This window comes from Gossypium hirsutum, chromosome A05 (assembly GCF_007990345.1).
Source record: "Gossypium hirsutum isolate 1008001.06 chromosome A05, Gossypium_hirsutum_v2.1, whole genome shotgun sequence".
Classification (NCBI taxonomy): Eukaryota; Viridiplantae; Streptophyta; class Magnoliopsida; order Malvales; family Malvaceae; genus Gossypium; species Gossypium hirsutum.
Genome location: NC_053428.1, coordinates 107467741 through 107494524, shown reverse-complemented (window position 1 = coordinate 107494524; position 26784 = coordinate 107467741). Strand labels below are relative to the sequence as shown.

Here is a 26784-nt window from a genome sequence, read left to right as displayed (position 1 = left end):
TACAAAGAACCATTATTTTAATACTTTATTACCTTTGATATAATGTTTCACGACATAATAGTAAAAAATATTCACAATTTTATAAATATTATTAAAATAAATAATGTGATGGAAACAAAAAAAAAAGACTATAAAATAATGAAAAAATGTGATTTTTACATTAATTTTTTATTTATTATTTTGAATGAAAATGTCTTACTAATACATATATTTATAGTGCTAAATATTAGTTTTAATTGGTATAAAACTGTAACACTAATTAAGTGATAATTAATTTAAAATAATAAGTTTATTTTAATATAGATCCAAAGTCTAATTAAATGATAATAATTTTTAGTTGATAATGAAAACATTATAAATAAAATAATTAGAATTAGAATTAGAATTGGAATTATTTTAATTTATTTTATATTATTTATTTTAAACATAGTTAATACAAAAAACTAATTTTTTATACAAAACAATAGATACGAGATATTATTTCTCGAGTTAAAATCTGATTATATCTACTCTTTTGGACACAATGTCTAGAACTACACATAACCCTTTCCAACTCATAAATAATAGGATAATGCATTTCAGCGCATTTGAACGCACGTCCTCCTGAATTGGTAACAATGTCCATACCAATCGAATTAAGACTCAATCGACATATATTGTATGGTTTTTTTAAGTAGAACTTTTAAAAAATATCAGCAAATTAATTAATTTCACATTAATATATTATCATATTAATTAATATTATCTTTTTAATATCACATAATAATATTAATAAATTATTATTTTAATATTAATTTAATAATATAATTAACAATAAAATGTATTCTAATCAATTAAAAAAATTAAATTCGTGTTTTTATATATATTATTGATTAATTAATATTTTTAAAATTTAAAATTTTATAGAAATTAAAATTTCTGGTCTATTAATTGGAAAAAAAATTGTGGTGTGGTTATTAGCAGAACAATAATAATGTTTGTCAGGTCACCATCTCCTATCTTGACATTGGCAAGTGGAAATGGATAAAAATAATAATAATCAGGAAAAATGAAAGCTTTTTAATAAAGTATTATAGGAAAAGAAAACAATCACGCGATTTAGCAGCCATCCTCAGATTCTCTTTCCTACCTTAAAACCACAAACTCTCTTTGTCTCTCTGTTTCTACTTTCACTTTGCATTTTTCTTGATTCCTTCCTTCACGACCTCAATCTCTAGGTACAATGATTTTTTCCCATTTTTATTCAAATTTATATCCATTTTTCTTTGTTTTTATATTCTATTGATTCGATCTTGTTGTACAAAACTAATCAATCTTTCGGATTGGGTTACCTGATCTGCTTATCTAGATTAACTGTTTCACTTTTCTTTTTTAGTACGAATAAATTTTGCTCCGTAATTGTTTACGAAAAAGCAAAAGATTATGAAAACAAGCACAGCAGCTTAAACTGAAGAGGTAGAGATTGTAAAGGTTTGATTAAGAATTTGAAGAATCAGGCTATTAAATTGTAATGGGATTTCACATATTTGAGGAATTCGAATTGCTTTCTTATATTTTTTGATCCAAATATATTGGTTCTTAAGATCTTCCTTTTTGCTGCTTCACCTTTTTCCCTGCATTCATTGATGGATTTGCTGTGTTTTTTTTTCTTTCTCTGATTCAGTTTTGTGAAAATGTGGGTCGTTTGTTTTTGATTTGTTGGATTTCAATGTTGGACCTTTTGCAATAATCTTTTTACTTGTTATTTTTGGCCAAGATCTTAGAGAACTTTCTGATTGCAATGATAATAGAAGTTGATGTTTGATCAGATTTTGTGTTTCATCCTTTTGTGTACGACTAATTTTTGGTTGTTCAAAAGTGACTGTATCCTAGGGATAGGGTAAGGGGATTCCAATCCTAGTTCTTCTAAATGTTACCTTTTAAGATAAATCCCCGGGGTCACCCTTAAATGTTTATAGTTTACCTTTGTGATTTTACCTTTCCGAGGTTCCCAATCTAAATTGATTGATTTGGTGAAGCTTGAAAGTGATGTTAGGAAAATTTTCTTTTCCTTCTTTCTTTTCAGATGTGTTGTAGGTGCAACATAGTTTCTAGGCTTTTATCATTTTTTATTTTTTATTTTCTAGCTATTTTTTTCCAGATTCTGGATAAATTGTTGCTTTTATTGATACTACCAGTTTAAATTCTTGTAATTTTTAGCTAACAATGATGACAAGATCCTGAATTTTGAGAAAATGTGAGTGTAATCTTCATCTCTGAGCCTGAATATTTTTCAATTGTTGTTTTGCCTTGAAGGAGTGCCTACAGGTAAAATTACCATGGAAGCCTTTGTACTAGGAGTCAAATTGCATTTTGTCTCATTTTTTCAAAAAAAATGGGCAAATTATCATAGTACAATAGATCAAAGAGTTGGTTCATTCTGTTAAAAAATTCATCCATTTTTACTTTTAAAAACTAGTGTAACTAACAGAATAACCAGATAGTTACACTTGGTGTGCCATATTTGCCTCATGCCAACATAGAGGGACCAGTTTTTAGCAGTAGACATGGATAGAATTTTTAACAGAAGGATTAATTTACTTTTTAATCTAACGTATAAGGATTAATTTGCCCATTTTTTGGTAAAGGGGACAAAATGCAATCTAATTCTAGTATAGGGGCTTCCATAATACTTCTACCATTTTTTATTTTCTAGCTTTTCTTTCCATAATTTGGATAAATTGTTGCTTTTATTTATATACTAGTTTTTCATGTAGTTTTTAGCTAACGGTGATGACAGGATCATGAATTTTGAGAAAATGTGATTGTAATCTTTATCTTTGAGCCTGAATAGTTTTGAAATGTTGTTTTTCCTTGAAGGAGTGTTTGTAATAAATGGCTTTGGTGACAACTGCTGAAGTCTGTGATGCAAATCCACAGCTAATTGTGAGCGGTGAACTTCGGGCCCTTCAACCAATATTCCAAATATATGGTCGTCGCCCAGTATTCTCCGGACCTATAGTCACACTTAAAGTGTTTGAGGACAATGTATTGATCCGTGAGTTCCTTGAGGAGAAAGGTAATGGCAGAGTTCTGGTTGTAGATGGGGGTGGTAGTTTAAGGTGTGCCATACTTGGAGGCAACCCTGTAGTTCAAGCTCAAAACAATGGGTGGGCTGGAATAGTGGTTAATGGCTGCGTAAGGGATGTTGATGAGATAAACGGTTGTGACATTGGGGTGAGAGCGCTTCATTCTCATCCAATGAAGGCCAATAAGAAGGGAATTGGGGAGAAACATGTCCCTATAACCATTGCCGGGACTAGAATCTGTGATGGGGAGTGGCTTTATGCAGACACTGATGGTATCCTCGTCTCCAAAACTGAGTTATCTGTTTGAGTTCCCTTTTCTCCCTAAAGATTAAAATCTGCAGGATGCATGGTAAGTTAGGTATGCGTTTCAGTCATTCCGTGCCTGAGTTGAGATTTTGAACTTTGGACATAATGTGATGTACTCTATTAATGTGTGACGATGAATGTATGCTGCTGATCTCTTTGTCATATTAATGTTATTTTGGTGTCTTTATAAGAAGGAAAAGCTACAGTCTGTAATAATATTTTTGGCAAATGAGAATGGTTAATAATTTGTTTCCATGAGAAGCTATCTGGTTCAAGAACATAGTATTAGGAAACCATATATTGTGTAGCTTTCGTGTGAACCGGCTTTTGAGGTTATTAGCTTTTCAATACAGGCTTAATTGAGCAGGAAGTCTTTAAAGGTACCTAATCTATTTTTTTGTCAAACTTCTATCACTGAAGTTGGTCTATATGCCGTTAGAGCCGTTAAAAAAAAATTTCAGTCAATAGGGTAGCATCATACCACCACTCCATTAAAATATAATTAAAATTTTATTTTATATTAACATTAGATAAAATAATTATATTAATATTATTAATTGTTGTGTTCCTCTCCTAAGCATTGTTGGTCTTCCCTTACCTTTTCCATCGTGACTTTCAATCCTCTCGCTTCACCCTCACTTTCAAACGCTTCTTCCTCATTTTTGGGTTCCATGCCACATGATTGATACTTCTGGGAGCCTGGGAGCCATGGGACGGTGGGGAGAAGGGGGTTAAGATTAATATAAATAAGCTAAATGCTCAAATTAAATACAAACATTTTAGGAGTTACTCACATAAGGGTTAAATCTATCAAAATGTTAATATAAAAGCCCAACTTTTATAAAAATGTTCAAATAAGGACTTTTAACGTATTTCGGCCCAAGCTGAGTAAAAATTAGGTGAAGTTTAACATATTTTAAATTAAACACATGAAAATTAAATCAAGTATTACTTGAAAATAAAAGAAAATAATAAAAACATAATTTGAGACCTGATATACAACATTTGAGGTGCTCGATTTGATAAAAAATAATTTAGGTACCTAACTCAAACAAAAGCAATAGTGTAAGGGCCCTTTGTTTAATTAAGCCTTGAATATACAAAAAAACAAGGCACTGGTTTTACATAAAATAAGTGAAATACAATATCAAAATATGAAGGTAAATGGTAGGTGGTCACTTTGAAGTGTAAAAGTGTTGCTACTTTAAGTTGCTTGTTTGCTTAAAACTACAAATGCAATGAAAATGTTAGTCTCACGGACTACATAAAGAAGATTGTGACCAAGGCAGTCTCACGGACTACATAAAGAAGATTGTGACCAAGGCACATTTTGATCCCTCTCGTTCATTGGGGATCATTTAGCTTGATAGGACTGACTCATTACTTGGAAAAGACTTAAGGCCCATTTAGTTGAATCCTAGTTAAATTGAAAATTGTACTTTTACAGGATAATTATTGTAAATCCTAAAAGATAAATATGTATAGAGTTTAAATCCCTTAGGACTCTCTTATTGTAGATGAGAACTAATCTCAGCCATTGATGTAATTTGATCTGTACCGTTGGATCTAAGGGAGCTCAATATAAATAGAATTCTCTTCATTTGTATTCATTCTATTCTAGAGTTAAAGAATACTTTTGAGAGCATTTACTCAAACACTTTGTGTGTTATTCTTTTATTGTGTTTTTCTGTTCGTTCGTGGCTTCTTTCTCTTTTGAGTTTACTTCTGCTTTATTTCAGTGCCTTCGAGAATTTCTGCTAGAATTCTCATTTTTAAAGAGTAAGGCTGACTTTGGCGGATTTGAACCCAAGAAATTGCCTAAGGTTATGCAGTTTGCCAAACTAAAGTTTTAGTCCCGTGACATTAAACTGTAGTGGCCACTGTGACTTGGCACTACGAAAATTTGTGTAAACAAAATAGAGATAACACCAAGGTTTGTTTATGCAGTACGATTTTCTTACATATACGAGCCTAGCTCAGTGAGTAAATCCACTATCTTTAATCCACAATACAACAAGTAAATCACACTCTATCACTCTCCAAGTATAGAGATCTCATCTTTGTACCTAAAAACTAGAGCACCCACCTCCAAATCTTTTCTCTAAGAACTTAGGCAGTAAACACTTTTACAATGTTTACAATAATAGTTTGCACTCTCTCATAAAACAACTCCTCAATGAACAAATTAGAATGCATTCAATAAGCTCTCATTATATGACCTAGACAAGCCTTCAACATATATTATATTTTGCTTTCTAACATAGAATCTAAGGGAAATATAAAGTAACTCATTAAAAATTGCTATTACAATATCAATAATCAAAGTACAATCAATCGAATATTTTATTTCCAAAATAGCTACATAGTCTTCATCGATCATTCATGTTTCAATGGTTGATTTGATTAACTTGAATCCAATCCAATATCCAAATGCAAAGGATTGTTATTCCATAAATGAACCAAAACTTTATTAAATTGTCAAACCAAATAAGGCAAGTTTTTAACCATCTCAGTGGCAATCTGCAATTGATACTATTAAGTGTCACTAAGGAACTCTTAGCTTATTTTGCCTCAACAATCCCCCGTTTTAGAAATTTGATAAACAAAACCAAACAATATAGGAAGCTAACTACCACAATCAACAATAGCTCCCCTTTAGCACAAATCTCACTCTACTTAGCTCAGCTTAATACATAATATAGTAATTTTAACTAATGCTATATCTAGAAATTCACACAAACAATCAAAATACTAAATTATAACTAAGCAACAGATAAGGTAAGACAACATATCATCAAAGTTCCAAATCAATGCAACAATCCCATAGCATCCACAATATTAGAATCTGGAAATAAGTATCATCATCTCACTTATGCAGACCAAACCAAATAAGTTCAAAAGAAAAAGAAATCACTAGCACAAGGTCAGACGTATCTCCAATGTCAATAACATCTTCTTCTACAAACATAAGCAACTTCATCAATTAGCAAAAAATGTAAGTAGCTTCATCAATCAGCAAAATGACATATACTTCTCATATAACATGACAATAGCAATCATTCAAAGCTAGTAGCTTTCAAATATCTACTTTCTACTCCCAATTATCTATACTCTACCCCTATTTTTGTTCAACAAACTTTCCAATCAGAATGCTAAAAATCCTTACTCTCATGATTAGACCAAGGCAAAACTATGCTTTGTGTAAGACAGATCCTTGATGTTTTTGACTTTCAACCGAACAGTTTTCCACTATTCTCATACCACGAATCACTTCGAGTGTAGGCTCAAACAATCATGAATCAAACACATAACCAAAATTAATTTTCTTACTTTTAGTAGGAAAGTAAATTTCTCTCTATATATAGAAATCAGTGTTGGATCTGGTGCCCTAATTGTAGTATATTCGTTTGTATATTTGTAATTTTTTTGAACAGATTGGTTAATAAAATTATTCATGAATTACATTAATATCCTTTGTATAATGTCCTCATGTGGTTTTTGCATGTAAATCAAAATAGAAGCAAATATTAACTCACTGGTTGTCTAATATTTAATTAATACTAAGCAATATTACGTGGTCAGATTGTAATACGGAAGGATATCTTATATTAGTAGACAAACCTAAACAAGTCCTTAGTCTAATTGAGAATGAGCAACCTGATTGAAAGACTAATATGCTACCTATCAAGCCCAATTGGGGAGATACTCAATACAAAACATCCAATAAATGAAATTGAGTTGATAACTGTAGGATATTAAAAGATGTTTAGAATTGATAAATTGAAATGAATTATTATAGTTTAAGATTTGAACTAATCGAAAGATAATCGAGAAAAAAGAGAAATTCCATATTAGTCCCTGACACATTGTCTGTTGCCATTTTTGTCAGGTGAGTTCATTTGTGTCTCCTTTTGTTAATTCATGATATTTTTGTATTATTTTATTTTGCTTTATAGTTTGAATTGTTAGGTATATATATATTGCATCAAATGGTCTAAATCGAAAAAAAAATGAAACATATGATAGATATGAATAGATACGTAGTATCAATGGTTGTGGAATTGTTATGTGGTTGGGCAGTATGTATATGATAATGTTTGAAGGTCAAAATGTATATGTATTATTATTCGAAATATGAAAAGTGTGTATATGACTACATGATTTGAAATGACATGGAAATGGTAACGGTACCCGTGTGAATCTTGTAAACATTTAGAATACGAATGACATGTCATTAGGGTTCCAAAAGGAAATCGGGTGTTGTGATCAAGGATTAATTTGATGACTTGAGGTCCAACATTTGGACAGTATGTATATGATGATGTTTCAAGGTCAAAACCTATATTGATTGTTATTTGAAATATGAAAAATGTATATACGACTACATGATTTGAAATGATATGGAAATGGTAACGGTGCTTTTATGAACTTAGTAAACGATTAGAATACGAATGACATGCCATTAGAGTTCCAAAAGGAAATCTGTTGTTGTGATTAGGGATTAATTCGATGACTTGAGGTTCGACATTTGTTGCGGATTCCCTGAAGATGGTGTTAGCAACATCGAACTAAGCTAGCGTTAGCAACTTTGATCCAAAGGTAGTGTTACCAGCCCGATAATGTCAATATATGTAATCAAGTCAGTCCCGTGTATCCGAGTTCAATTTACTTCAGTTTTCCGAGCAAAAGATAGAAATGGAAATGGTACTATATAGAAACGATATGGTTGGAATGAAAATGTATATGAATGAAATTATATTCATATGTTATAAGTTGAATATGAATTTATTTGTATATATCATATGACGGAATGTTAAATTTCTATATAATTGCGTTATAAGCTCATAGCATGAAATTGAACTAACTTATTTGATGTATTTGTCGAATGCACATGAAAGTGTAAGATGCCAAAGAAATGTCATATTTGTACCAATGTATTTCAATTGCTATATTGTTGTAATGTTAAGGTAAGATAAGTAAATTTTAAATGGACTTACAAAGCATTTAAAATGCTTACCCACTATCTTATTTTTCCTTGTAGATTGTCGTTTTACGAAACGTGTCAGCCGGATCACCTTGAAGCTTACACTACCCTACCATCGAATTGGTAGACCTTTGTTCTTTTTTAATATTGATTTTTTGGCATGTACATAGGTGTGATGGATTGTCTATTTGAATGATATATGGATTGTAGGATATGTTATGCATAATTTTGAGAAATGGTAATGTTTGAGCTATCAAATATCTATATGTGAAATAGATATTTAATAAGTAGCAATTGACAAATGGAAGAAGTAATTGCTATGATATTGAATGGATTATAAATGGTTAAATGTTATATGATATAGGTTGGATTTGTATAATTGATTTGGTTTGATTTGGGTACCATATTGAGGTATATTGGTTAGTTGAATGGAAATTTGTTGATGTTATGCTTTGATTATGAAATTGGTATGTATTATTGTGAAATGGTGTCAAATTGTGGCATATTGGTTTAGTTGATTTTGATATGGTATAAATGAGTGTTTGTGTATGATTTTGGAGTGTTTTGTGCAGGTTCTTAGAGTGCTTTAAGGAACCTTTTGATAAGTTTGGTTAAGGCATGAATTGGGTACCAAATTAGACGTTTTTGACATTTTTACACTGAGATATATCAATACCAAGCCTTTTTCAATTGATTTTCAAACAAACAAAATGTCAAAATGGTATCAGTACCAAATGAAAGTATCGATACCTAAAAGAAAGTACCAGTACTTCAAATAAAATACCGATAACTTTTATTTTAATTGGACTTTATGGAACATCGAAGTTAAATTTGGTATCAGTACTTTAAGGGGTATCGATACCAATTAAGAAAAATTTGAAAGTTTATAAATTAGCCCTATTTCATGTCTAACTTATCAATTAAGTTCTCGTAAGCTCAATTGAATTTCAGAAAAATTTATTTATCATACAATGACTAAAATTTTAGAATGTGTGTATGTTTAATTGATTCATTTTTTATGATTTTTTGTTGGTAATTGCTCCCGTAACTCGGACTGGACGATCAGGCTGGGTGAGGGGTGTTACAATTTTGGTTGTTGCCTAATGTGAGCTATGCAATTAGAAGTCTTCAGATTATTGAGCATCTTTCAACCCTTTGCTCTCCTATCATTGAATTCATTAATGATTTGCGAATTAAGTGGGTTTGATATCATTAGAATGGGTCGTAACTAAAACCTTAGGGAAGTTGTTTAATTGAAGTATGAGTAGTTAATCTAAACTTAGGGTTTATATCGATTAACTCGATTAAATTGAATGAACTTAAAACCCTAAAATTGATGACTCTAGGTAGAAATTTAGGTAAATGAGACCGAAAGGAGATTTTAATGGGAACCAATTCAATTGTCCTTTTTAGATCCATCAGGTCGAAAGATAAGTGGACTAAATTGCAAGATTGGTGAAATTATAGGCTGAAAGGTATTAATTGAACTAGTTAAGAATTAATCAGTAAACATTACTAAGTCTAGATTAATTACAACCATGGAAATTGATCAACTTCTATTTGTCATTTCTGATTTATTTGTTTGCCAATTTATTATTTTTGCAATTAAATCCTTTTCAGTAGTAGTTAATTTTATACTATTAATTTATGTTTAGTCGTACTATACTAAATAGGGTAGTAGCTATTTAGACTTAGTTTTGTATGTTCTTTATTACTATTTAATTCAATTTTAGTCATACCTTATTTGGATATGATCATTGGAATACTTTTGTATTTGTTGTAAATCTAAAACTATATTACAATTTGACCTGTCTACTTGTATTACATTACAATTCCATATTTGTTATTTAAATTGTTTCTCGATGCACACACATCGTGGTGCAAATAGCTTCCACTGAGGATTTTAATGGATCATTCTCAATCTGATTTCTTCCATATGAATCTTCATCATCGATCACCATATTAATGGGCTCCATCACCTTTTGTGTCCTCTTGTTGTAGACTCTATAGGCTTTACTATTTGTGGCAAACCTTAGAAACACACCTTTATCAGACTCAGAATCAAACTTTCATTGATGCTCTCGATCCTTCAAGATAAAATAGGTACTTGCAAATTATGCCAAGACATATGGCAAGCCAGAAAAGCGTCTAAATAGTGAGCTTTTCGCCAGCAAGCCAGGAGGTCAGCTAGAAGCTTACCATTCTAGGATAACCATTCGGACATCGGATGGCCTAATATTCATCAGGAACATGAAGTTTTTGGTTACCAAACATCACGTGGGGTTAACTATTTCATCTCATCAAGTTAAAATGAATGATTGGATCTGTCCTGCCATAAACATCCTCGTCCCATTAAAGTCATCCCCCACACATTTTATAATGATGGATAGATGGCAAGTCCAACACATTCATGACATCTTACAGAGGAACCCTACCTATAAATACCTCCAAGAATAATGAGGAGGGGGTCGACTCTTTAAGAATACTAGGCCTACACTAGAGATGTGCATGGGCCGGGCCGGACTGGGTTCGGGCCTGGCCCAACTAAAAATTTAGGCCCATTTGCTAGAATGGGCCTAAAATTTTGTCCAAGCCCGACCCGAATAAAAATGTTAAAATCCAGGCCCGACCCAGCCCGTCCATATTATTTTTATATAATTTTAATATATATATATAAACCACCAAAAATACTAAAAACATTAAATAAATATTTCTCAACAAATTGAAAATAAATTTTAAAAAATATGTATATTTAAATAACACTAAAATAGATGCAACTTAACAAGCAAATATTTCTAAAATAATAACAAAATTAACAAATGTCTTTAAAATAATAAAAAATTAACAATAAAATAAGTTTTATACAATATCCAAATAATAACAACAAATTAGTAGCAACATAATAGTAAAATAATAAAAAAATAAGGAGAAAACAATAAGAAAATAATAGTTAAAAAAAAACTTTTTGTCATGTAGTGAATTCGGGCCAGGCCGGGCCCAGGCCAAAAATGCCTTACCCGAGGCCCGACCCGTTTTTTAAACGGGCCTTATTTTTTACCCAAGCCCATTTTTCGGGCCTATATTTTTACCCAAACCCTCCCACATTTCGGGTGGGCCTTCGGGCCGGGCCACATGCACGCCTCTAGCCTACACTCTGTCAACCGCTCTTAGCCTCTACATTCTTTTCACCTCACTCTTCATAACCTCTGGCCCTCCACCCCGACTAAGTGAACTAGCCTTCATAGGAACCACTCTACTCTCCTTTATACTCCTCCCTTATTGTGCATTGTATCAATAATTGGAATGGTGAGCATAAAGAACATGGCCTTAAGTACTCAAAGTGGTATCTCCATTGATCAAACCAACTAGATTAACAACCCAACTAGCCAAATCAACTTCTCCACCCCACCCAGCACACCTATCCCACTTGTTTTAAGATTCTCAATTGGCCTGAACACCACTCATATTCCTCTCTCTTCTACCCTTGCAAGAACTTTGTTACAGTATATGGGTATCCTCCTCCTACCCTAGAGCAATTGATAAAGGCTCTAAAAGATTATCTAACCAACCCTGTCACTCTTACTGCACCAACAGAAACTACTCTCCTAGTTACCTTGACTTCCCCAGCGACTACAACACCTCAATCATAGCTTGGTGTACCCATTCCTGGGCATTTTGACCATATAACCCGTTGTCTGCAGGAAGATGTAACCTGCCTCACAGCCATACAATCCCCACCAGTCGTGAATCCGATTCTAGTGGACCAAGGTTCCCACCAGCAAGCATCAGGCCCTCAGCCCCATGACTCAGAAACTTAAGAGAAACTGCAATGTTTGGAAGAGTAGTTTACTCAACAAGGGCGTCTCTTTAAAGAGCAACAAAAGCAGTAGTGTATCCTCGAATAAAAGAATTCCCAGAACAAACAACTCATTATTGAGCAAAAGGCTACACGAAAGGTTCCCAGATGAGAGAATTTAGTTCGCCAAAAAGATGAAGCTCAGTCCACCCTCTATGGGGAGCAGGAGCACAATAATCTAAAAGACCTTTGTAGGAATAACACTGACCTCTTGAAAATATCCCAACATTCTTAGGGTAATCACAATATCTTCGTGAAAGAACAACTCAAAACAAAAATATTTTGAAGGAAGAAACATTTTTTAAATAATTTTAATAATTATTTAATAAATTTCTATATTTTTGAATTTTTTATTTTTGAATTGTTTTACAATTTTTAAGTAATTTTAATATCTTTTTATAATTTTATAAAATTTTTAAAAAATAAAATTAATTGCAACATGGTATATATGTGAAATGTCATATCAACATCTAACATAAATGCCAACAAAGTTATCATTAACTTTTCCATCTATTTAAAAAAGTTTTGACAAAAATAGAAAGTTCAAGAGTCAAATAAAGCTAAAAAATGGGTTTTTTTATTTAAATAACTTTTTTATTAATTAATTAATTATTTATTTTTATTAAAAAATAGATTATTTTGATAATTAATTAATTTTTTTGAGCTATTTAAATAAAAAAAAGCCTAAAAAAAGGAGGATAGAGGCTAAAATGGATTTTTATATAATTTAAGGGCTAAAAAAGTTTTTAATAGAACTTTAAACATAATATACCAATAATTTTGATTAAAGAGGTACTGACTTGGTGGAAGGGCTTACCTTTTAACACTTCTGACAACAACCTGAGTTTACCCGAAGAAAATAAAAATCTCTTTAACGGTAGTAGAATCTCCTATTTAATTTTAGACTTATCCAACGTCTTATATCTAATTTGTCTTGAACTAGAGTTTTTCAAATTCAATTCAATTTAGCTTGAATTACTATTTAATAATAAAATATTTTTTATATTCAATAATAAAGTATAAATTTATTTTTAATAGTTTATTATTAAAATATAAAAATAATTTTTAATAGTTTAGTATTAAAACAACTTTAAGTATATCTTTGGCAAGTGTTGATGACTTTACTCTAATCAAATAAACTCCTTTAATTTGTTATAAGATTTTTTTTATTAATTTACTTTTTATAATAAATTTGATCTGGTTTCGTAGACATTATATAAATTAAAATAGAGATGGATACTTAATTGGATCACGATAAATCACATTATAGTTGTTATACATAATTAATCTCGCACCATAAAAAGAGAGACTACCCACAAATCTAGTTCTCAGCCTCCTTTGCCCAAAAGAAGCCCCAAAATGATAAGCCAAGAGAGGGCATTGCCTAAGAGGAACCTTGCTCGACTTAGAGACCAAGTGACCACTCCAAAATTTTGAGGAAATCTATCCTATACAGATTTAAGTTAAGAATAGTAGGGTCAAGTCCAATCATATCACATCCAACCACATCCTACCAAGGTTCTCCCTGACCCTATATCTATACCTATTTAATAGGGCATTCACCAAGCGAGACCCTCATCCGGCCTATGACCTTTATAAAAGGTTTAATATCATTTTTTTGCCTGAAATTCTCACTTTGTTCATTTTACTACTTTTTCCATTCGAAAAATGGTAGTAAGCGGTTATAAAATCCTCTTCCTCTTCTTTTCTTTTAGTAGCGTAGATAGCACCAAAAGATTATCTAAGAAACCTGCCCAGGGAAATGGGAAAAAGTATTGAGTTTGGTAATATTGTTGATGCCCTTACTTTTGATGGCTCATGCTTCTCCCAGGCCATGTATTGTGGAATTCAATAAGTTGTTAGGGACTGTTTTGGGAATTAAAGATTATGCTATGTTGTTTCTGTTTGTAAACAAAATGGACTTGCTAGGAATACCCCGTGATGCTTATACTCTCAACTTTGCATCAAAGGTAAATAAAAGCTACCTAAATCCATGTGTGTTTGGACGAATAACTGAAATGAGATGCTCGGTTATGTAATAATTTTCTTGTATTCTTCAGCTAAATGTTTCCCACCCAGAATTTGAATTGAACTCCACTGGGAAAATACAAGCAAATGCACAACTCAAAAAATGATTTGAGCAATACAAATAACCCAACTAAACTTCATTGTTTTCCTCCTCCTAGGTTTTCTATAGTTTCAGTTACAAACACATTCAACCACCTGCATTCACAAACACGGTTCAAAACAAAATGCAATCATTTAAAAGAACTTGTGGCATTTAAAGACGTCTAGTAGTATACAGAAACGTGTACCTGCAATCACTGAATATCATCATTTTCACACTTTCAGAGCAGCTTTGTGAACCATGGTTTCTTTGTGTATTTGGTGGCAACTCTTCTCAACAAGATCAAGAAGTTTTTCCAAGTTCACAGCCCATGAGTTGAGAATTTCATTGCTATCCTTTGCTACCTGGAAGCACACTATTCCCATTGGCCGGTCAATCTTTGCTACCAGTGCCTTTGACACAACCATTTCAGACAGATGCTTCTCAGCTTCCTGGATTGAAGTCAGGATGGAAACAGCATTAGTCTCTTTTATTTTGTATTTCAAACAAAAGCCTAGGTAACTACCGAGAAGGAAGCATGCAAACCTGGACAGTGAGACACAACAACTCTGCCAGTCTCTTCAATGTAATCCTTGAGTAGTACCTTGAAACAACAAGGATATTCTGAAAAAGAGCACCAATTTGGTTGCTGGTGAGAAATAGATAAGAAATTAGCTAGTGGACAAAACCATATAACAGGAAGGAGGGTGCCAAATTACATGCTCTATAATTCGCTGTTTCAAATCTTCTGCAGCTTTGTCACCCAAAGAACCTCCAAGCATGTTCTTCTCATTCTCAAATTCATCCTTATAAGAACTCCAAAGGGATGTCCACTGGATGACCTCCATTGTAACCAACTGTTTCAACAGCAACCTACCACGCAAGATTCAATAATTTGTGGTTGAGCATTCAGATTGAAAATCATTTTACAGACCTACTTAGAGCTTGGTATTTTCACAAGCACTAAATTCACCAAGGACATACCTAAGTTTTGGAATCTCAGAAAGATTCTTATCCTCCAATGTGGAATTAAGAAGGCTTGACTGCATTGGATCATGTGGAGCCAGGATTAAGTACCAACAGATTTTTCTCAAGACCTGCAAGGAATAACATATATGAGAACAGCTCAACAACATGGAAAGGGGATATATTGAGATGTGCTTTACCGGTATCCATTGAGATGGGTTTTCCCTGATGGAAGGAATCTCGTATATCGCCTTATAGCAACAACAAATTTCAAGATAGTCATTGTTATGGAAATAATACCTGAAGAGAAAAGGAAAACATATTGTAAGATAAATACAACCACATAGCAGCAGAGGAAGTTATTCACAAATTCATTTCACCTCCAACCACGTTGCACTTTGATGGGCTCTACGGTGAAATGAAGACACTATGATTCTCATTCTTGCATCAAATAACAGACAAACTTATATCCTATTATAGTTTGTAAATTTTAAGGATCTATTTTTCAAATAACAATAGGCTTTTTTCCTTGAATTATCTCCAGGTTTAAGTTTCCATGAAAGATAAAAGATTTCTAGCCCAAAAAAAGTAGAAAGAAAATTTTTCATCATCTTGAAAATAAGGATCAACCCTTGCACCAATAAGACATCAGAAATAACAAGGAACAGAAGCAAAACATTCACTATGGTCTTTGGCAGATTTCATCGTAGACAGAAATGCCACATTAAGCAATATAACTTGTGGTCCTTTCTATTATCAGCTCACATCAGTTTTTTTTTTTTTTTGGGGGGGGGGGGTTAGATTCCGAATGAATGCCCTTTTCTCTTCATGATTCTTACAAGCTTTGGACAAAAGGTGCATGCAACTTAATTGAGCCCCAATAAAACATTCAATTTATATAAACATCAAATTTTCATTACAATCAAACCACATCCCAATTATTCCAATCACTTGAATGTGTATTTGATAAGACAACTACACAGACTAACCAACTTGAGAACATATTATTTCCACATAGCATTCTTTTTTTCCCAAATCAATATTGGGTAGCATTCTTTTTTTCCCAAATCAATATTGGTTTTGACAACCTTCACCCATCTACCCCCCCCCCCAAAAAAAAATAAAGAAAAAAAGTGGAAAAGGAAAAGATACCACAACAACAATTAAGTTCTGAGGTTAAGCTAAGAAAGCATAAATATTTGTGTGACTAGGTATTTACATAAAATTGATACCATTCTAACAAGATACAAAAAGTAATCAAGAAACTTTAAACCTTTCAATAATGATTATCAAAACTCAACCAAAATGTTTCCAAGAAAATTGACCATGAAAAGTTGATTGTTTGTGAGCAAAGAGGGAAATACCGTATCATCAGTTCATAGTAGATACGCTTCAATTCCAATAGTGAAGGTATATCAGCTGGAGGCTCCTCTACAACATTGTCACCTTCTTTCGGTTTCTTCTTTTCCTTTGAGCTGTCAATATCAAAAACTCTAGGGCTAATCTTCCTTGAAAGAATTTGAGCACGAACATAATCCTGACGATCTAAGCAGAGGCGAACCTGCAAATTTAATTATAAACCATTTGACAGAATTATCATTGCATCTATAAGATAAGATAAGATTAACAAAAAGGGGCAATGATCAAAATAAGATGCCCATACTTGTTCAAGGATGAAGGCGATTTTCTCAGTTTTGGCCATGGCACCAAAAGTTTCCACCTAGAGTTCAGACCAATCAAATAGTAAGAAAAGGGGGGATAAATGCAAAGATCCAGGAAGCTATCATCTTACTATAGTGGAAACTTACAGCAACTTCTTGCATTAAATCTGCAGCTTCAGCAATAAGGCCCTGTTCTTCTTTAATCTTTGCAAGTTTCTTGATCAATCTTGCTCTCTCAATTTCAACATAAATCTAGAGAAGGAAAAAGTTTGTTTAGACAAAAAATTACACCAATAGACAGGTTACATCAGATAACCCAAAAGAACATAACATCAGAACTCACTTTTCCAGCAGACACACTGTTCAGCGTCTTGATTAGCTCTATACGAGTTTCAAGATCTGGTGTTTCATCAATGTACTGCATTGCTTGTTGAACCATTGCAGTTACTGCCTGCATAGTGCAGATAAACAAAGAGCTCATTAACAATAGTAATGCCAATCAATATAACCTCCCAGATGTTGCTCTAATAGTAGGTAGAACATTTTAGAAGACATTGGAAAACACTTAATCAAATCGAATGAATGTAGCAATATGTCAACATTTCTGGCAAAACTAATTTACAAAACTAAAAAGGGGCACGAATTTAAAATGCAGTCACGTGCATTTTTGGTCGAGTTACACTTATCATGCTTGCAAATGCAATGGGTGCTATTCGGTAGTAGACTTTTAATTTTGAACAATTTATTTGTATAACAAAATAATTATAACTATAATCATATAATCTTATTTTAGATCATTTTTAAAACAATTTATTGCATTCTATAATCTTTTATTCATAACGAAAATTAAAATTGTTTATATTAATTATAAAATATTATAGTGAAATATTCATACTCATAATATCAAAATAAATTTATAATCATAAATATATATTATGATATTTATTTCATTATTAAAGTAAAATCTAGTTAATATTTATTTATTTTTTAATCTTAAGAAAGGTAAATTATGAAATGTAAAACTCTTTAAATAATTTAACTTTTAGCACATTAATTCATTTGACATTTTTACATAAATTAATATTAATTTATAATATAATGGTGTCATTTTTAATTATCGTTTAATGTTACAAGGTTGGTCATGCTTCTTGGGCCTTCTTAATCGCTTAACACTTGCCAAGGCTTCAATTGACGCTATATACTTTTTAATATCTTCCCTCGTCTGTTTAACTGAGAATTGTAGCTTCTTTAGATTATTCTTTGCGGCTTAGGGGACAAGATTGATATTTAATCACTTCAGGCTGAACAGTGGATAAGAAGAGCAAAGGGGAAATAGCCTCTGCAACAATTAGCCACTAGCATTTCATGTAAAAACACTCAGAGGAAAAATTCTGTTATATCGCTACTACTTTAGTTTACAGCTTTATAAAGAGAAAAATAATCATTTTAAAGGAAATAAATCCTAATCCCTAAGAATCAGTAATTGATATCCTAATTTCCTAAGAATCAGTAACTGAGATTAGTTTCTATTTACAAGAGATCACAACAGATTTCTATCTTTAATTATAGGGATTCCAATACCATCAGATTTCTATCCTTAATTATAGGGATTCCAACACTCCCCCTCAAGTTGGAGTGTAGATGTTAATCAAACCCAGCTTGCTACTAAGTTCTTCAAACATGTTTCTGTTTAAACTTTTGGTTAACATGTCTGCAACTTGTTGTCTAGTAGGTAGGTAGATGATGCATACTTCTCCTGAGTGTACTTTTTCTTTTATAAAGTGACGATCTATTTCCACATGTTTGGTCCGATCACGATGCACAGGATTATGTGCTATGCTGACAGCAGCCTGGTTGTCATAGTACATCTTCATAGGTCTGGTAAAAGGCACTTTTAGTTCTCCCATAAGTCTTTGTATCCAAACTCCTTCGCATATACCATGAGATAGTGCTCGATACTCTGCCTCTGCACTGCTGCGTGCTACCACAGATTGTTTTTTGCTCCTCCACGTCACGAGATTACCCCAAACATAACTACAATAGCCGCTTGTAGAGCGTCTATCATTAACAGAACCTGCCCAGTCTGCATCAGTGTAGACTTCCACGCTTCGGTTGATAGTCTTCTTGAAGTACAGGCCTTTACCAGGAGTTCCTTTTAGGTATCTTAGTATTCTATATGCAGCTTCCAGGTGCTTCTCCCTCGGGGCATGCATATACTGGCTAATAACACTCACACTGAAGGCTATGTCTGGACGGGTGTGAGATAGGTAGATGAGCCTTCCTACTAGACGTTGATATCTCCCCCTGTCGATTTCTTCTCCATCCTCATTAGTTCCCAATTTGAGGTTAAACTCCATAGGAGTTTCGGCTGGTTTGCTGCCCATCAAACCAACTTCCGACAATAGATCAAGAACATATTTCCTTTGGGAAATGAAGATACCTTTTTTCGACCTTGCTACCTCCATACCAAGAAAATATTTAAGACTCCCCAAGTCTTTAAGTTCAAACTCTGTACCAAGAAATTCTTTCAATCTCAAAATTTCGCTCAAGTCATTTCCTGTTATTATTATATCGTCAACATAAACGATAAGGATGCAGCATTTACCCTCTTCCGAGTGCTTGTAGAACATGGTGTGGTCTGCCTATCCTTGAATGTAATTTCTGCTAGTCATAGCTTTTGCAAATCGGCTGAACCACGCTCGTGGAGATTGTTTCAGCCCATACAAAGACTTCTTCAACTTACACACTTGGTCCTTGTTTTCTTCAAACCCTGGTGGGAAATCCATATACACCTCATCATTTAATTCCCCGTTGAGAAAAGCATTTTTTACATCCAATTGAGTCAAGTGCCAATCAAGGTTGGCAGCAAGAGATAGCAGGACCCGAACGGTGTTTAGCTTGGCAACCGGTGCAAACGTCTCGTTGTAGTCGAGACCATAAGTTTAGGTGAATCCCTTAGCCACAAGTCGAGCTTTGTATCGGTCAATACGGCCATCGGGTTTAAATTTCGTAGTGAAAATCCATTTGCACCCTACGGTTTTTTTCCCTTTAGGCAGATCCGAGACTTCCCATGTTTCATTGTTTTTGAGGGCCTTCATTTCTTCCATCACGGCTTGTCTCCACTCAGCTGATTCAAGAGCCTCTTCTATATTTTTTGAAATTTTTACAGAATCAACATTAGTCACAAAAGCTTTGTAAGACTTAGATAAATTTCCATAGGATACAAACCGAGAAATAAGATGTTGAGTGCAGCTCCTTGTACCCTTTCGAACTGCAATTGGAAGATAGATGGATGGTGACGGAGGTGGGACTTCTGCTTCAGAACAGTCCTCGGTTGGAGATGTAATTGGCACTGCTGTATCAGTTTCAGGAGAACGATTCCGTCGGGAGTAAACCTGTATTTGCTGTTTTCCTTGACCAAGTGGCTGTTGTACTTCGGTGGAGGTATTGTCATTGGGAAGGACGGCGTTAAATTCTTGCTGTATAGGGGAAACAACTAAATCTGGGATAGTAGTAGTAGGATCAGGCGGTATAATGAGGAGAGTATTAAGGGTCTCATCTTCATTAAAAATCTCCCCCTGAAGATGAGATGCTGCAAAGTATGGTTCATTTTCAAAGAAGGTAACATCTCGAGAGACAAACATTCGGCGCAATGTTGGTGAGTAACACTTATAGCCTTTTTGTGTAGGGGAATATCCAATGAAGATACAGGTGTGGGCTCGAGGATCAAGTTTGGATTGATTTGGTTGATGGTTATGGACAAAAGCTTTACAGCCGAATATTTTGGCTGGAAGATTAGGGACATGAAATAGAGGGAAGGCCTTTAAAAGAGTATTTAGAGGTGTTTGGAAATTGAGGATCTTTGATGGCATTCGGTTTATGAGATAGCAGGCAGTAAGGACAGCTTCTCCCCACAAGTATTTTGGAACATTCATAGTGAACATTATGGCTCGAGCCACATCAAGAAGATGACGATTTTTCCTCTCAGAGATCCCGTTTTGTTGAGGAGTGTCAGGACAAGAGCTTTGGTGTATAATGCCTTGGTCAGAAAGGTATGGACTTAAGACAGAGTTGAAGTATTCTCTCCCATTGTCAGTACGGAGGATATGTATGGTAGAGTTGAATTGGGTTCGAACCATTGAGTGAAAATTTTGGAATACTTTGGGTGTTTCAGATTTTTCTTTGAGTAGATAGACCCAACAGACCCTAGTATGATCATCAATGAATGTTATAAACCATCTAGCCCCTGTAATATTTTTCACTCGGCTGGCTCCCCATAGGTCACTATGGATTAACGAAAAAGGTTGGGACTGAATATGTGGTTTTAATGGGTATGGCACACGGGTATGTTTAGATAATTGGCAAATTTCACACTTCAAGGAATTAATACTTTTATTTCGAAATAACAGCGGAAGATGTTTTTTCAAATACACAAAGTTTGGATGTCCTAACCTACGGTGCCATAACATAATAGTGTCCTCTTTTGCAGTGGATAGAGCCAATCCCCCTTGTGTACTGTTTTTATTCCAAATATATAGTCCATCATCAACTTTAGCAGTGCCAATCATCCTCCCCGATTTCTGTTCCTGTATCACACAACCAATTGCAGAAAATTCAGCAAGAACTTTTTCATCCTTAGTAAGTTTACTAATTGAAAGTAAATTACAGGACAAGTTTGGAACATGTAGGACTTTATCGAGAGAAAAATTCTCTGTCATTTGTACTTCTCCTATTCCAGCCACAGGTGAGTAAGAACCGTCAGCTATGCGGATTCGGGATTTGTTATGACAAGGAGTGTATGTGTGAAACAACGTGGAGTCACCTGTCATGTGATCAGAGGCGCCCGAATCGAGTATCCAAGGAGATTGATTATTAGATTCAAAAGCAATGTTGAGGGCAGCACCTTGAGTTGCTAGAGATCCATGAGTAGTGGGAGTACCAAGTATCTTATGGAGAGTCTCAAGCTGTGTTTTGGTTAAGCGAACATCAAGAACATCATCAGCAGTAGTGGAGGATAACATGGCAGTCTTATTATCCTTCTATTTTTTTTCAGGATAGCCATGGAGTTTGAAGCATTTTTCTTTTGTATGACCAACACGATTGCAGTGACTACACCATGGTCTTGTTGATCCAGAATCATTTCCAGCACGTTTTTGTGGCTGTGGACCTTTGGAGATGAGAGAAGAGGTTTCAGTAGGACGATTAGAAATTGGAGTCATAGGTTTAGGTTCCTTTGAATCTCCCATCATGACAAGACGACGCTTTTCTTCTCTTCTAACTTCTGCAAATGCTTCACCGATCGTTGGAAGAGGTGATCTACCCAGAATTCGGCCACGGACCTCATCTAACTCACGGTTCAGTCCTGCTAAAAACTCATAAAGACGTTCATTGTTGAGATGGACCATAAACCTGTTGTGTTCTAAGCCTTCATCCCAATCTGCCTCATAATACATATCCAGTTCTTGCCACAAAATTTTCAAATTGTTATAGTAGTGAGTTACCTCGAGTGTTCCTTGTCGGATGTCCTTTAACTTAAGCTTGATTTCAAATACTTGGGAGGCGTTTCCAAGATCTGAGTAGTTTTCTTTGACTGCATCCCACATGTCTTTTGCAGTTTTGAAAAAAAGATAGGTGCGGCTTATATGGCCTTCCATCGAATTGATTAGCCAAGCCATTACAATTGAATTGTTGAGTTCCCAAGTGGCATAAGTAGGATCAGCCATGGTTGGTCGTGGGATTTCTCCATTGATGTACCCTAATTTGCCACGACCACGAATCACCATAAGAACCGATTGAGACCATTGCAAGAAGTTCTTCCCATTTAGCCGATGATTGGTGATTATAAGGGAGGAATTAATTTCACCTTGAGTGATTCCCTGATTGATATTCTGAGTTATTTGTGATGTCTCAGTTTCAGAGAAATTCTTATTGATATCACCCATTGGAGGACTAAACCACAGAAATTTTTAGTAAGGGAATTTAGAGAAAAAAATAGGATCGAATGAATCCTATAGCCCTGATGCCATGTAAAAACACTCAGAGGAAAAATTCTGTTATATTGCTACTGCTTTAGTTTACAGCTTTATAAAGAGAAAAATAATCATTTTAAAGGAAATAAATCCTAATCCCTAAGAATCAGTAATTGATATCCTAATTTCCTAAGAATCAGTAACTGAGATTAGTTTCTATTTACAAGAGATCACAACAAATTTCTATCCTTAATTATAGGGATTCCAATACCATCAGATTTCTATCCTTAGTCATAGGGATTCCAACATTTCATAAAGTGGGGAAATAGTGAAGCTTCATAAAAAGGGGTGTGGCTTTTATAAGAGAAATCGAGGTTGGTAGCTCAAGAACTGCAAAGGCGAAGAACTGATAATGGTGAAGGCCAAAGAAATAAGTAATTTAAGGAAGCGTAGCCATTAGCAAGCTGGGCAATGTTGACTTATTGAAGAGTGAGCCAAGCCAACAGAAGGATGAATAGTGAGAAGGGCAGGATGTAAAGGCAACATAGATTTCTGGAAACCAGAAAAAATTTAGCTCCATGGTAAGCTGGCAAGATGTGTTGTCTATTAATAGCAACTGAAACTTGAACCAGTCAGCAACTAAATGTTTTCTGAGGGCATACAACAATAGTACGCTTGTGACAGAGGTAGCATATATAGTTTGTTGAAACCGATCTTCATTTATTATTCAAATTTACTAACAAATATAACTAGAATGCATGAAAAGTTTGCATCAATTAACTGGAATCTATGGTGGTATTATACTAATATGAACTAATAAAGGCTTGAGAATATGAAAATACAAATGGACTAAAAACATCAGAGCTAGTCTATAAGATTCCTTACGAATATTTATCAAAACAAAAGCTTCCTACTACATAACTGTGCAAATAAATAAGCGTAAATAAACATTTCATGTCAATAGGTAGAAAATAAAAGAGCACAATCAAGCAAGGAAAGCTAGGAGAAACTAGGGGTGAGAATTCAATCGAGTCGAGTCGAATCAAGTCAAAAATTTTTGATTTAGTCGAGTTAACAAATCCTATTTTAGCAACCGAATTCAATTTGAATTTTTTTTGAATCGAATCGAATCAAGTCAAAAAATTTCGAGTCAAATCGAGTTGAGTTAACGAATACTATTATTTATACTTAATGTTGCGTTTAGGCGGACCGATTATTTAACTAGTAGACGAGGTATAATATTATTTAACTGCATAAACAATATAATGATTTTGCCTTTTAACTTAATGGGTAAACATTTATCAAAACGACGTAGTTTTGCCTTTTAACTTAATTATTTTGAATTTTAACTTTTAAAAAGTAAACATTTATCAAAACGACGTAGTTTTGTCTTTTCTTATTCGGATTTTTGGATAACTCGAATTTTGTAATTCATATTTGAGTTAAACCGAAAAGCTTAATTTTTTATTCGAGTTGATCCGAATAACTTGATTAACTCAAATAACTTGAACTATTTAATTCAAAATTTGAATTTTTTATCGAATTTTTTGAATCGAATCGGATTTTGCTCACCCCTAGGAGAAACAAAGAGAGACCAATTAAGAATAAGTAGTCCAATTTACTATTTTCTTTTTATTAACTCTTACTCCTTTCATATCAGTATAACAGCAGTTGCACATTCAAGCAACAACAGGCTAGGAGGTAAACAAAGAGAGAGAGGTGAGAATGGAACTGTTTCACTAGTTAGGATTATCAGAAACTGATAAACAATTTAGCATTCGATTCACTATTTTCCTTCTTATTAACTCTTTCCCTTTCATCTCAGTATATCACCAGACACGATTCTCATCTTGAATCTATCTGAACTGAGACTTCGATCTTTTTTTTCTTTGTTCAATCTTTCTTGAACCTAAACTATACTAGCAAAAATAAGTAAAATTTTACTAGAGTTAATAGGCGAGTTATCTACTCTAAAAGAAGGTTCACAAATATATATAAACGGCCTTCTCTTCATATAATGTACGAATATCAAGTCCCATGCCTAGCTGCTATTCATTATAATAGAAAAGCAACAAAACTATTGTTTAAACAAAAAAAAATTATTTCAGCTAAATATAAGTACGAAATGTGATGCATTTCAATACACCCGCATCTCAAATAACAATTAGAACTATAAAATGATCTTTAAAGCAACAAAATCACCAAAAATTCAGAAAAGAAAAGAAAAAAAGAACCCTAAAAGTTCCCTGAAATAGCCGCCTCCACATATCAATTTTGGTCAAGAGAAAACGTCAAAAATAAATTACCTGCTTAAGTTGACCTCGTTTCTTGGACAAATTAACGATTTGTTCGTTGAGAGATTTCCAATCTTTAGCTTCAAAGCAAAGCTGCAAAATGTCAGTAACCGCTTTCTTGGTTCCAGCGACATCGCCGGCGAAGCGCATCTGCTTCTCAACATTAAGCAACTGATCGATCGCCGCCTCCAAATTTCCGTTTTTAACCTCCTGTAAGATCTCCCAAATGAAAAAGGAAAATTGGTGAGAATTTGGTGTAGAAAAAAATGGAGATGTCAGATCTGAAGAGAAAAGAAGGGATGATTAATAACGGAAGTTTTACCATAGCTTTAGTCTTCAGATGACAAGACCCGGCGGCAAGAAAATGAAAATCCAAACTCTGTTTTTGCTTTAGTTGAGGAAATAACAAGAAAAGCAGATTTTAAATCCGAACCGGACAACCATGTCAAAACGGGTTTTGATTTTTTCTATTTGGTACATATGGAATATAAGGTTTTTTCGCTAATTTTTATAACTATGCTGAAAAAAAAAACAGAAAATAGGCAGAAATTTTAAAATTTATCAATTTATATTAATTTTGGAGAGAATAAAAATCGACTTGTAAGACACATTTTTCTTTTAACATTAATTATTTTAATTATAATTTTTTTAACTGTTAAGAGGATTTAAATAGTCAATATCGACTGAACATGAAGATGAAAATAAAGACGACGTCGATAAGGAGTCACCAATTTAAATAGTGCCATGGAACCTAAGCGTGCTCAACGCCCATTCGATTGTGGCATATATTAGGGGCACTAATGATTATGTTATTTGCAATTTTCTCAAATTGTATAAATCATTTTACATCTCAAATGTATACTTATTTACAATATACAAAATAAATTATTAAATTGGTTTGTTTTGTAACATATCATATTATGAGTTTAAAATTTACAATTATTTCTATTACTTTTTTATTTTAGTTTTTCTCTGTTCATTTGTTAAGTACAATATTTTGAGAAAGCAAAGAATTGCTCAGAAAATTTGGAAACAGATTAAAATTTTGACTTACATATTGTAATATATCTTCCTTTAATAATGAATATTAACTTACACTTGACAAAAAAAATTAATGAATAAATGAATAAATTAGTGTTTTCACTGCATGGGTTAGTGTTTTAATTAGCTCTTCTCCTCGATTTCATAGTTCATTCATTTTGGTCACTCCTGTTAAACCTGATTATGGGCTGAGTCAGGTCAATGCAAAATTTTAAAATCGTTTTCTAGGCTCGGACCTAGCCTAGCTCGGAAAATAGGCCTAAAATTTTGCCCAAGCTCCACTCAAATAAAAAATACTAAACTCGAGACCGACTCGGCCCGCTTATATTAAATTTTTTATATAAAAACAAATTTAAAAATATAATACATCAAATATACTAAAACATTCAAATAAATTTTCCCGACAAATTGAAAATACATTTACAAAAATCTTTATACTTAAATAACACTAAAATAGTTACAACTTAGCAAGCGAATACCTCTAAAATAATAACAAAATTAATAATAAAACAAGAGTTATATATCCAAACAA

The 26784-nt window shown here is 33.4% G+C and overlaps 2 protein-coding genes across 3 annotated transcripts; one reads left to right on the top strand and one right to left on the bottom strand.

Moving 5' to 3' along the window:
* Positions 1-987: 987 nt before the first annotated feature.
* Positions 988-3627, top strand: LOC107944541 (putative 4-hydroxy-4-methyl-2-oxoglutarate aldolase 2). Of its 2 annotated transcripts, XM_041114444.1 has the most exons (3): positions 1056-1217; positions 2193-2236; positions 2860-3627. In XM_041114444.1, the coding sequence occupies exon 3, from the start codon at positions 2875-2877 to the stop codon at positions 3373-3375; it is 501 nt and encodes a 166-aa protein (XP_040970378.1). In that variant the 5' UTR covers positions 1056-1217; positions 2193-2236; positions 2860-2874; the 3' UTR covers positions 3376-3627. The 2 variants fall into 2 exon arrangements, with proteins under 2 accessions (XP_040970377.1, XP_040970378.1); XM_041114443.1 differs by lacking the exon at positions 2193-2236 and having other exon boundaries at positions 988-1217.
* Positions 3628-14245: 10618 nt separating this feature from the next.
* On the bottom strand, positions 14246-25774 carry LOC107959499 (26S proteasome non-ATPase regulatory subunit 12 homolog A). Its single transcript, XM_016895569.2, has 12 exons — positions 25534-25774; positions 25224-25421; positions 17292-17399; positions 17096-17200; positions 16951-17007; positions 16652-16848; positions 15488-15587; positions 15306-15418; positions 15041-15194; positions 14868-14945; positions 14530-14773; positions 14246-14437 (listed from the first exon to the last, which is right to left on the bottom strand). Exons 1-11 carry the CDS (start codon positions 25534-25536, stop codon positions 14555-14557), a joined length of 1332 nt encoding a protein of 443 aa, XP_016751058.1. The 5' UTR covers positions 25537-25774; the 3' UTR covers positions 14246-14437; positions 14530-14554.
* Positions 25775-26784: the final 1010 nt, after the last annotated feature.